General features: G+C 29.3%; 1 protein-coding gene across 3 annotated transcripts; it reads right to left on the reverse strand.

Annotated features, from left to right (window-relative positions):
- Window positions 1-331: 331 nt before the first annotated feature.
- Window positions 332-13,132, reverse strand: LOC117177517 (anoctamin-4-like). Of its 3 annotated transcripts, none has more exons than XM_033368279.1 (12): window positions 12,916-13,132; window positions 11,865-11,952; window positions 10,947-11,265; window positions 10,422-10,538; window positions 9,863-10,342; window positions 5,775-6,168; window positions 5,459-5,691; window positions 4,993-5,190; window positions 4,474-4,903; window positions 2,081-2,286; window positions 1,635-1,777; window positions 332-1,453 (listed from the first exon to the last, which is right to left on the reverse strand). In XM_033368279.1, the coding sequence occupies exons 3-11, from the start codon at window positions 11,235-11,237 to the stop codon at window positions 1,667-1,669; spliced, it is 2,460 nt and encodes an 819-aa protein (XP_033224170.1). In that variant the 5' UTR covers window positions 11,238-11,265; window positions 11,865-11,952; window positions 12,916-13,132; the 3' UTR covers window positions 332-1,453; window positions 1,635-1,666. The 3 variants fall into 3 exon arrangements, with proteins under 3 accessions (XP_033224170.1, XP_033224169.1, XP_033224171.1); XM_033368278.1 differs by having other exon boundaries at window positions 332-1,481; XM_033368280.1 differs by lacking the exon at window positions 332-1,453 and having other exon boundaries at window positions 1,656-1,904.

Below are 13,132 nucleotides of genomic sequence, written 5' to 3' on the forward strand. Positions count from 1 at the left end.
TTTTTCGATTTGTTTGAAATTGCTTCAAAGCAAAGGTGCATCTTCGCAAGCGTCGCTTTTGCAAAAATGTATTTTAAATTTAAAAAATATATATTTTCCGTTTTTTTTTCGAAAAGCGAAGCGAAAAATTAACAAAATTAAAATAGGAAAATTGCTAAAGAAAGAGCCTCTTAATATTTTTTAAGCTCACTTCTTTTTTTTTAAAAGCTATACATTTTTTCATTAATCTTTTACACCAGAGAAAATGAGAACGGATAAATATTGTTATTCGAATTGTCCAAAGATATTTATTTTATTTTGACAATTTTATCGGCTTATACTAAAAAATAAAATTAAAAAAATCAAGTTTTTCAAAATAGGAAGTGGGATTAAAAGTTACTTAAGTGGGCCTTATTTCTGAACAAAAACGAAAATATCTAGTTCGCAATAATCGATATGCACTTAGAATATGAAATATTTCTCACTTTTAATAATGTAAACATTGTAAACCAGATTATTTAACATAAAAATGCCGTAGATTTCACATATATAATTAAATATACAATTTATATATTGATCTTATACGTAAATAAAAATTAATTAAGTTAGTGAATAGACCGCCAATCTTTTAACTATAAACATTGCTAAATATCAATATTTTGTATCACAAAGGGCGGACTTCCCATCTCCAAAATAAATATCATAGTTATAATGTAACAAACTGGACGATAAAAACAGTCAGAATTAAGTGAATAGTAACAAGAGGTTCTAAATATAAAAAACTAGTCATAAAGTTGTTTAAACTGCTTTGATAATGCAGTTGGCCACCGGATCTTTTGACATTTTTTATTTAAAATATTCAATTTGTAAGAATGAAATTTTTTTAATCATTCAATCTGAAATGTCTAGTCCTAAAATTTCTTACTTTTAAATACATCAAATAAAAAATTATTTAATTTTAATGACTAGGAAAAAAGTATTCCAGACCTTGGAATACCGAAAAATCAACGGGGACTTTTCCCTAGATTTTAGTGACCACTCTATGAATTGAACAAAAAGTCTTAGGAGTAAGTTAATTCTTGATCAATGAAGATTCAACACTAAAGTATTGATTATAAAGAGATATTCAAGTTAATTATGAATCAAGAGTCCTTTGAAGAGCGTAAAGTGCATTTAAAAGTTAGGTATCAAAAATACTCAATTTCTTCTTATCTCGTTTCTGCTGAAACATAATCTCCGCTGTCTCCATGAACTTCGAGATCAAAATCGAAAGTTGAAATTGAATCTCTGAGAACCCGATTCCAATGATCTGTTTTGTGTTCTTGTACACCAGAGGATAGTTGATCGCAGGGATTTCCACGTTTTCTGCAAGCTCTTTGAGCTTCATGTTGGATTATTATCTCATTAGTAATGTAGGCCTCTCGTCGAATTCGATTGCGAAGTTGAGGACTCATATCGGGAATACACCAGCGGACTAGAATCATGACAAGAGCCACGATATTCTAAACAATACAGATTGAAATAGTTTAATTTTGTTAAGACAATGAAAAAATATCGAATTAAAAATCGATTGAAAGTTTCCACATTGGATAACTCATCAAAGTCTGATGAATGACTTTTATCTCAGAAAATATAAAAATAGTAAAAATTGCTACCTCAAAAACAACGACAAACGCCAGTCTTGCTGCTAAAATATGCCAGAATGCATTCGAGTATTTAATATTTTCTGCATTTTCTCTATAATCCGGATAATAGCAGATATCAATATGTTCGGAATTTGTTGAGCGACTATTGTTTCCTAGAACGGTAGTATTAAATGACATGAGGGAGTTTTTCAAAAAATCTTTCAGTGAACCATCCTTGGAGACAGTTAATCGATAGACGATACGAGGAATGAAATTTCATGTGAAAGCGAGAATAAAAGCCTGTAGAAATTTAAAAGTTGTAATATTAAAAGGAGATGCATAAAATAAATTTTTCGATGTCCTTACAAATAATCAATAACTTAATCAGGCAATTCTTTGAAACTTAATGAAAATTAACAATAGAACCTATCCATTTTTATTGAGAAAAATATTGTTAAGAAAACAAAACCACTCACGTTTGTAACAACAGAAAGTTTTGAGATAGAATCGAGAATTTTGTACCAAATTCCTATATCTCTGACTCGTTGGCCAACAGGTCTTCGGTACATTGTCAGCAGCTTTCGAGCATCTAATCTCATTTCCAAAATATTGTTGAGCAAAGCAAAAAACGGAGCGAGTGGAAAAGCAGCAACGAAGATTGTTACGAACCCATATTGTAATACTGAAAAAAGTTGTGAACCTATGTAATGAATAGATTTAATGCTTTCACGATGATTCATCTTGATAAAAAGAGATATTTCGGGTTCCAATCGTGTACAAAACATCGGAAAAATTCGTACTTTTACACGCTATGCAATGAATGGCTACGTATTTATCGTAAAAATAAGAGATATTTATTTAAATCTTCAAATTTAAAGAAATACAAGTAATATTCAAAAGATGACAAACTTCGGGATTTTAATTTACAAGTCCAAAAATGAAACAATTTTTATTTAAAAGGTACTAAATCGTATAATTAAAAATTTTAAATATTGTAATCATGTAAAGAATACCACAGTTTCAAATTTAAATCGAAAGAAATTGTAAATATTGAAACCTTATTGATTGAGCATATTAAACAGAGTCAGAATTTTCATTAAAAATTTGATATTTTAAAATTTAATGACCGAATCCATTTCAAATCAAGTAGGGCCCTACACTTGAAATCGCAGAATCGCTCGTGGGCAAAATTTGTTGTTTATTAGAGGAAATTAGGCGATAAGTATTTCTCCAATTTGCAAACAGAATTTTTTCTAAAAAGTTATGCGTATTTGAATTTCGTGCTTTGTTTTTCAAAAAACCCGATATTTTTCTTTAAACCTGTATAATTTTCGGTCTGAGGTATTTATTATTTTTTATTTTATTCTAGTAGCGTTCATCATCTTCTTTCAAAATCCAACGGAAAATTGAAAAAGCTTTAAAGTAACAAAATGGCAGCGGTTTTTCTGAAAAAATTAAAAATCAGTTTGCTCAAAAATCAGAAATTTGTTGTCAATTTTTTTTCAACTTGTACTTTGATAATGAAGATATCTTGTAAGATTGATAATTGCTAAATAACTTTTGTAGCCAGGAGAATTATTTTCTGTGACAAACGAATTTCCTACTTCTTCTTGGAAACAATGAGAGATACGAAAAAATGTTAAAATAAAAGTTTGCATGTCTAAAAAAGTTCTATGAAAAATAAAAAAAGGGGTTTTCCCGAAATTATACCTTTTTCCTGTTTTCAAGATTTGAAGGAAATAATAAAAAAGATTTTCTTAAAAATCCTATCTATCATTGTTTTCAATAAGAAGTAGGAAACTCGTTTGTCACAAAAAAATTCTCCTGGCTACAAAAGTATCTACAGAAGTTCTATCCTGCGTAGTGTTCAAAGTTTTTGCGAAAATATCTATCAAATCCCTCTAGATTTATTTTCTTCTCAGCAATATAAATTTATGGACTAAATTAAGCAATTTTAATAACGCTTTGATGGAATAATAACAAAAAAGGTAAACCAAAATGGAAAGTATCGAGTATTTAAAAAATAACGTTCTTCTTTATTTTTTATGACACCATAAAATTGTATGATTGAGAAAAGACCAATTTCAAATGATTATATATATATTTTCGCAGACATCTTGAAAATAACGCGAAATAGAAAAAAAGTGTCAGCAGACATTTTTCTAGAACTTTTCTAAAGAAACATTTCTGTCTGTTCGAATTAAGCTGATTTATATTAGGCCGAATCTAAACCAAAAAAATCAAGAGAAAAAAAACGGTGGAGATTTTCGAATAAGTCTACTTTAAATATTTTCAAAAAAATCGGCGCCATTTTGTCAATTTTGAACTTTTTTGAAAATTTCGAACGGATTTTAAAAAAGAACAAGAAATTCTATCAGAATCAGCTAAAAGATATATTACATAAAAAAATATATATATTAGATTAAAAAGTATCACATTTTTTACCATTTAGACCATTTTTTGATAATCCGAGTTTTTAATTTTGTAACCTACTCATAATTTTTCCAAACCAATTTTTTCCGCAAATCGGTAAAAAATGTGTCGTCTTATTTATTTTGAGAAACAAAATATTTAAGTTGCAAATGATTCTATGACTCAAGCAAGCACTGCCTGTCCTATTTGAAATGAATTCGGGCAGACGATATTTTTTTTAAGTTCTATGGATTAACATTTGTTTTTCAAAATATTTCTAATCTCAAAATTCTTTAAACTTAAAAATTTTCGATTTGCAAACCATCCAGCGTGGGAAGAGTTTAATATATCAGAATAAATTGAACGACTCATTTTATGGAAGAATATTTCCGTTTTAAAATATTACATATTTAAAAATATATAATCTTCAAATTTTTAAATAAGAAAAACAACTTACTCATTTCCAAATATTCTGGAAACAAACTTCTGGGTCCCCAAGTCACCAGTTTATAGTCTTTCACCCATGGAAGAAAAGTACTTGAAGAATATTTTCTGCTTTTTCGTTCCTCCTTGGAACTCATATGGACCTTGACGGTATTCAACCATTTATAAAAAAGCGGAAAAAGCATTTCCAAAACTGTATTCATGGCCTGTTTTCCAACCATGATTATACTCAACTGGATACAAAGTTCCATGAGACAACCCCCCGGTCCACATTCTTCCTGTCGATGATTTAAAAAGCGAGTATAGTTCCCTGGATAACCCACGAATTTGCCTTTGAAAAATGCAATATAAAAAATAGAAGCATAGTAGTTGACGAACTGGAGGAGGTATATCTTCAGTGTTAAACTATCATCAAATTCGGTTTGTGTTCTAGGAAGTTCAACCTATAAATCATTAAATAAGAATTTTGAACTTTTACAGATTTTTATTGTAAATTTTTGTAAATTCTTAATTTTATTTAAACTGAACTTACTTCTGTCAATTGCTCTGCCAGCCAAACATAAGCCCAGTTGAAAACCACGATACAACATAAATTTATACAAGCAGCAGTGGAAGTCGTAAAAAGAATGGCATAACTTGTAACTGTTGGATGTCCATAGAAACTCAGAGCAGAGAGAACTGATATTCTGTACAAAACTACGCCCAAGACTGCAGCCATTGCCACCGCTATCTAAATCAAAATTAATAGCTTATAATTTTCTTTTCAGAAAATTGGAATTTTTAACACAAAAATTTGAAAAATGCAACAAAAAAATGTTTCAGACATAATATAGATTATAGATATAGCCTTTGATATTCTAACAACTTTGGATTTCATAAATGCAAAATCAAAGTATGTTTTCAGCATGTGGCTACTAAAATCAAAGAAAAAATTCTACGTCATAACTTTTACAGCTTCAAAGTTGAAAAAATTTCTATTTTTAAATAAATGTACGTACCATTAATAAAACAACCGAAAAACTGAGAATCGTCGCTGGTAATTTGGTTTTCCAAAAAGAAACTCGTGGTTCTGCATTATCAGTGATCAAGTTTACTCTTTTCTTTTTAACGTGTGCTAGACGAGCTAAGTACTGTGGCCTAGGATGTTCTTCCTGAACATCAAAACCCGTTAAATCCCATCGATGTGTAATTTCAGCGGAGTATTTTTTCCATAGCTCCAGAAAAAGAGTAGCTGCAACAACAAACGTTTACAAATCATAAATTAAAATTAAGTCTATACTGTAACTGAAAAGAGTGTAAATAAAATGTACGCACCCCAGAGAGACATGAAAATTGCGAAAAAGACGGTCGACGGATTATCAAATAAATAAGTCACTCTCGCATGAAGACAAGTTTCCCTCAGATCCCAATATGGACAAAAGTTATCGCAAAGTGGGCACATTTTAATGGACATATTTCGTCTACAAACATCTTCAGTTGGTTCATCAGAGTTCAAAGTAAAACAGCCATATAAAAAACAAAGAACTCCGACAATACTGGCTGGAATCAACATGTGGGTGTAAAATCCAAGCCAGGCGAAATAGAGGCCAATTTTCACACCAAAGTACTCTTTAACATAGTCGAGAGGCTGATAATGAAGACACTTTCTTATACTGGCCCATTCAGTGTACAAAAGGTAACGCAGAGAATCTTGAGTTTTGAGACTACCCTGCAAAAATTAGGGTAGTAGTAGTAGTTGTAGAAGTAGTAGTTTAAAGAAAAAAAATATATTTCTAATATTAAAAGTGGAGATTATACTTAATAGTTTCCTTCTCATTGTTATGATACATTTTTTAATATCTTAAAAAATGTGATTGATAAACTTATAAATATCTTTATATCGAAGCATATATTTTTAATGCAGGATATAAATGATTTAAATGACTTTTTGTTAAAACTAAGAATTGAATTTTTTAATATTTTTGTGTACTGTTTACATGTAATTATGAATCGATAACTTTTTAAATAATTTGCAAGATCTTTGCAAAATCATGTTTAAATTTGAAAATATTATATTTTTAGGTACTCAAATAAGACTGTTCATTTCTAAGAATCTTCCGTATATGTTGATAAATTTTTAATGAATGAGTCTTAAATTGTTTAATGGTCCTGAATTAAAAATGAGTCAAATTTAAAAATGGATGCCTTCAAGAATACTGAACATTTACAAAATGAATAAGTCTATTTTTAAAGTTATTTAGTATAAAAATAGGTTTCAATTTTACCTTATCTTTTGCACTCAAGTCCTAGTCATTTTGTCTGGTTCAACTTTGGTTAGTTTTCTTAATATTGCGTTTTGTTAAGCGTAAAATTAAAAAATGTAAAGACTAAATATAATTTTTTGTACATTATTCAAGATTAGAATTTTATAATATTTCAATGTTAAAACCACTTTTTCAATAGTTACTTGAATTCTGAAATTCAATTGTATGTATGGGTTTTAATTACATACTTCAAGCTACGTTTGGATTTTGCATTTGGAGTCTTGAATTGGCATTTGCGAACCTTATATTAAAAATAATAAATTCTTCAATTTTCCGATTGTTTTCTTTTGTGAAATATTCGAATTTTCATTTGTAAAATGTTTGAAGATGTTTCATGGCAACGTCAAAAATTGCCTTGACACTTAATATCAAATAAATCCTTTCATTTTTAATCTTATTTCGTTTCCTTAGTTAAAATCAAAATGTTTTTAAACATTAAATCTACTAAGTTTTTCTCACTAAATGGCCCATAAAGAAATAAAAAAGGGACCATAAAAAGTGATAAATTACACGAAAATAAAATGCCCTTTCTGCATAAAAACTAAATGCAAGAACAATCCCGGATTTTTGTCAATTCCCGGATTTCCTTAAATTCCCGCACAGTAGACATCTTTAAGAGTTTTAAAAATAAAAATAAATATAAAAAAGTAAAATATAATTGTTTATTATTATAGTGAAATTCTTTGAAGTCTTAAAATAAAAACTTCAAGTGAATTTATTAAAATCTGAGATTTTGCGCATTTTCTGCACAAAGAATTAGAAAGCAAACACTAAAATACAGAGGAAAGAGTGTTGGCAGCTGCTTCAATATATCTTGAGACCTAAGATGAACAACTGCATATTTATGAGCCCTACAGAATCCAGGTAATTTTACAGAGGGTCAATTCTTAAACAGAGAACTACAGAATTCGCCAAGGGAAGACCAAAAGATAACTTTACCCATATAACTTCACTTCCGAGGACCATTGCATCCGGATTAAAAATTGTAAACCAGATGATCCTTTTGTCTTAGGCACCCTGCTGGGTTGAAAGGTGGTAATAATGTATATTGAGAGGCTCCACCCGAAAATATACCCTTCAGAAACACCCTGCCATTGTGTCCATCAAAGCCGTCAACAAGCTGTCCGAAATTACGGACTGGACTCCGGCTTGTGCATATAAAGTCTTTGTGTTTGAAAATTGACAAAGTTAATGTGAATAATGAATATCTTCTTCGATTCTCAGCGAAAACTATAAAACCGAAGGCGTGATTTTACTAAGAAGAAAACTTGGACAATAAATTGGAATGTCTACAAACTTAAGATTTTTAAGAAAATTGAACAAAAAGATTTAGCTCTAAGGTAGAATAAATTTAAGTACAAAATAATGGTAGGACAAGTATTGCAGTTATCACAGTATCTATTCTTCATCAAAAAGGTAACAAAAAATGTAGGAAAAAATAGATCTTTTAGTTTTATTTCTATATGAGTATCTTTAAATCCTAAAGCCAACGTAGATTAAGATGAAAAAGTTATCAACACTTTTCTTTAAAGTTTAGTATTATTTTTTAAACTAATGGAGGTATTTGAATTTTTATTTTGAATTCTAATTTGTTGTTTCTATATTAATCTGTTTACAAAGGCGATACAAGATACATCAACAGTCAAAAGGCCGTAATTATTCCCCTTTCAAAGATATTTTTAAAAAGTCTGTTGACGTTTTTCTCTATCTTGCTTGTTTAACAAATTTTGTACACCAAAGTGAATAATACACACCCGTGCAAAACAAAGAAGGCAGTAATTACCTTTTTTTTTACACCTAATGTGCAATTTTGCTGTTTCATATTTTGGAAGCAAATCCAAATCGGGGAGGTATATCCCAAATATAGGCACCACTCCGGTTTTGTACGGTAATACCCGTTAAAATTATGTGTTTTTTGTTGTAATAATACGATTTTATAACGTTATTCTATGATTTTTTAGATATTTTTGTGAAAGAATAATAAGAAAAGAATCTAAGTCAAATTAATAAAAATATGTTTTTGATTAACATCCAAAATAGACTTTCAGGAAACAAATGTAAGTACACACTTTATTTACAACAGTATGGAAATTATTTCTTTGACAAAATATAATTCTTAATTCGATTTTGTTCGTATTTTAGTACAAATTTTGAACTTGAAGTGTTATAATTTAGAAAAAAATTGTTTTTGTAACCCTAAAGTACAAAACGAAAATAGAAAACTACTAAGGTTTTTCAGAAAATTGTCTTTTAACAGTTTAAAAAAGTTTTGCCACCATTTTGTTAATTTTTAAGTTTCTTTTTCAGGTTCTTCTGTTCCAGTTAGAAAGAAAACTAAAAGTTCCATAAGATACAAGACGGAAAAATTAAATTCTTTTATTATTTAAAATTACACCATAATTTAAAGATCGACAATTCTTTTCGAGCCTGCGTCTTTTGCTTTATAAAATTAAAATATTTATGACTGTCAAAATTCGTCGGCGACTGATTCTGCGACAACATGAATCGCGAACTGAATTAAAATGGATACGATCCCACAAGATTTTTCAAATCAATATTGTAAATAAAATTTTAGTTTGTCGATTAAAGAAGGTAAAAGAGTGACAAATTTCTAAAATAGGTGAAATACATGAAAAGTTTCAAAACAGATTAAAAAAAATATATATATATATATATATGTGTGTGTATGTGTGTGGTTTGCGTGTGTGTGTGTAACAACTGAGATTAGGACAGAAGTTTTGAAAACATTTTGGAGGTTCTTTTTTAAGTTTTTAGTGATTCTTTATATGTATTTAAAAAATATTTTATACCCTATTTTGTATTCGAATAAATTGGTCTGGTCAAACGTAGAAAAGTTTGAATTTAGTCAGTTTAAAATCACAGAGTTTTTAATTAGGGCCTACAATTTTACAACATATTAATGGTTTTAATTAAAATTTTGCAATTTTAAAATAACATTTTTAATTGAAAATAATTCAGACTTTAAATAGATATTAAGATTGTGAAAGTAGTTCAATCTACAATCACATTTTCAAAATATTCAAAAATTACTTTCCAACACTGTCTTTTTTCTTACATAATAAAATTTTAAAAACTCACATCATGTAAAGGATAAGCAGCAGCATAAGCTCTCTCTGAAATCAGTCTCTCAATCCCAAAACCAAAATCTTCATCCTTTTCTTCAGTAAACTTAGTCCTATCCAGAATAAATTGAACGATCCTCGACCTTGTAGCAGGAGTAAAGAATTCTGGAGATTCTAAATCAAACAAATACTCCTTATCCCTGCTATAAACAGCCGTAAACCGGTGTTTCAACGTAGGAAAAATAGTCGTGTCTACATAATAGTGTTTCATGATTTTATCAATATAGGAATTCATTTCATCGAAAATCGCATTTCCACGAGTTTGAGCGACTCTTAGTCTAGGAACTTCTTTCATTGGCAATCTGAGTTTTAAAATCTCTGCATATCTTCTCAGCACTTCACGAGGAGCGTGAATCTTCAAAAAACAAAGTCCGTTTGCTTCTGGAGGCTCATATTCTATTTCTAATCCTTCTTTCCCCAAATTTGCGTCGAACGCCTATTTTATAAATTTTATATGAATCAATTTAGAAATATTTGGAGAAGTTTTTTTTACCTTGGGAAAAAAATATATTTACCCTCCTGAATTTTTGGCTTCGATATGTCAAGGCTTCTCGGTCGTATTCGTCGTAGACGAGAACAAAGTCGATGCTTCGAATTTTGTCTCTGAAGTATAAATTTGACATCTCGTTTTTCTGTAAAATTAAAGGAAGGAATATTGTACTTTCGAGTTTAATATATAACTATTGAAAAAACTATTTTGAAAAATATTAAATTGCCATAATTTCAAGTTTTGATTGTTTCAGACTGAAATCCAATGGCATTTAACAAGTTTTTTTATTAGTTTTTGAAGCGCAAATGCATTATAATGAGCAAAATTTAATATTATAAACATTTCAATGGTAAATGGGGAAATCTTTTATTTTTAAGCTTGATTAAAAAATGTGTAATTGATCTTCATGAAACTATTCCTGAGATTCATAATTGAAAATGCGTAATCATTAAAGTTGTATTGAAACTTTATTATGACTTAACAGATTTATTCTTTAAAATAAATGGAGAGAAATAATGAATATTAATTAATTTCTAATTAAATATTTTACCAATCCCCAACCTTGACCGTTCAGGTCGCAATTTTCTTCCATATCCTCAAGCATAATTTCAGTAGTGCCAATTGCAGTTTCACCTCCAGGTTCCGGATTTTGAGAATTTAAGCCATTTCCAACTAAATTTTTGTTCCCATTACTTGGTTCTGAAATGTCTGGTAGACTTTTATACAGTGTTTGCTTAGATCCATATTGCAAACTCATTTTTGCAGAATTATATGAATTTGATTGTGAACTTCCACTTCGGCGCAAGCGCTTTGAATCCCCTTCATCCTCGTCGTCACCCATTTTTTATCAAAAATCTTTCGAGCTTCTTCTATAAAAATGTAATGCACAAATTTAATTTATCGAGTTACGTAGTAAACAAATGATTTCAAAGCGAGAAGTATAGACTTCACAGTCAATGCATGAAATGGTTAAAGTTCAATTCTGTAATAATTTCTTGAAAAATTGCTTTATGTGATTATAGATAAAGTGGCGGAAGTTTGATAACATTTTTATCTCAATAGGGACTTTGCAAAAAAATTGATTTGTTTTACAAGTATAACTTAAAAAATAAAAACATATAATCCTTTTGACTACAAAGAAACGAATTTTTGTGAAGTCCCTATTTTAATATTTCATTTTAAAATTTTGAATTTTTAAAAATATATAGATTAGAATAAGAGCATAACAGAAACACTGTGTAAAAAATCTGTCAACTGTTTCGACTTTTTTTGACTTGACTATGGAAATTAGCCAATGTTAAGGGTAGGTCATTTTTAGTCATTTTTTCATGCAGACGTCTGCGTTATGCATATAACAACGATCGACGATATACCCGAAGGTTTGGAAAATGGGTCTCTTTCATTTGTCGAAAAATATTCACAACTTTCGGGATTTAGCTAAAAGTTTAAAAAAGAAATTAATACTGACAAGTTACCGCTAGGTGGCTGAAGGTAAAAGTAACCCGCAGCTGAGCAAAGCTGCGTGCGGGGCGTTGTCTACCTGTTACGTGGTCAACCTAAAATTATATATTTTAATAAACCTAAATGTTCAATGGATTGCTGAATTTCTGCGAAATTTTTCATACAATATTTGGAAATTCCCGAACTTTTGTCAAATTTCACTTTCTGTGTGTCAGGAAAGTATCCCTAACTTTTATGTAAAATTCCCGAAATTCTGAAAATCTCAGCTCTGTTAGACTTTTGCGTATATTGTGAATTGACAATAAACTGAAAATACTTTTTTGTAGAGCAAAAAATAAGATTTAGAAGTACCTCTATTCGAATACATTGCGATTAACAGTTTACGAGATATTAATTTGTTATTCCTTCGTTTTGATGCATTTTTATTGTTATAAAGTTACATAAGAGAAACCTTACAAAAAAAAGTATTTTTCATTTTTAAACAATTAAGAAAAAAATTGTGATCAAATATTTTTATAAACAATCATTTTTGTTTATATTTAGTCATCAAATAAAAATCTTTAAGAAAGTCGGTATGACCGTTGGTCAAGGAGAATGTCAATTAGCTTTCTCCTAATCTTCTGTATGCTAAATATTTGTTGGAGAAAAATATTATTTATAAAATTGTTTATAAATTTCCTATTTATGCCCTTTTTTCGTTGGCAAATACCAATCGAAAAATAAATAAAAACGTTAGATGTTTTGAAATTGGAAGATGTTACCAAATGTTCCAATGAAAAGATAAAACAACATATTTATGCGTACATATAAATATGTTAAATTTTCAACAACAACAAAACTGTTTGACCCTGCTTTTTAATGTCATAATTTTTCAGATTGACCCAGAACTACATACGTTCCTGAAATCCCCGAAAAGTGTCTCGAGTTCAACGTGCGTGTAGATTATAATATGATATTTATCTGGATAAAATTTAAACACAGACGACACACGTTGAATTTAAATATTTAATTTTTTTCCCAAGTATTTTCAAAATTTGTTTTATTTAAATATTACTTACCCCATGCAAGAATTGAAAAATAATGTTGCGCGTTTCTGCTTTCTCGAATTCTGTCGAATTAGCTCATATGAAAATAGAAGATGTTCACTTTTATCCAAAAATAAATCAGACACTGTTGCCATTGCAAAAACTGTTTCACCAAAAAAGCATTTCACTCAGGATTTTTTCATTTTTCGTATATAAAAAAGAGAGCATTTGGAGCACCTGAAACGAGAGC

The sequence above is a fragment of the Belonocnema kinseyi genome, chromosome 7 (genome assembly GCF_010883055.1).
Source record: "Belonocnema kinseyi isolate 2016_QV_RU_SX_M_011 chromosome 7, B_treatae_v1, whole genome shotgun sequence".
Taxonomy (NCBI): Eukaryota; Metazoa; Arthropoda; class Insecta; order Hymenoptera; family Cynipidae; genus Belonocnema; species Belonocnema kinseyi.

What these genes read in the sequence shown, in the direction of transcription:
- LOC117177517 (XM_033368279.1), bottom strand. Translation starts at nt 11,237, where the DNA reads ATGGGTGACGACGAGGATGAAGGGGATTCAAAGCGCTTGCGCCGAAGT. An exon ending in ACGGTCAAGGTTGGGGATTG is followed by an intron (nt 10,539 to 10,946) that starts GTAAAATATTTA and finishes TTAATTTTACAG; the next exon opens with AAAAACGAGATGTCAAATTT. An exon ending in TCCAGAATATTTGGAAATGA is followed by an intron (nt 2,287 to 4,473) that starts GTAAGTTGTTTT and finishes AACTTTTTTCAG; the next exon opens with TATTACAATATGGGTTCGTA.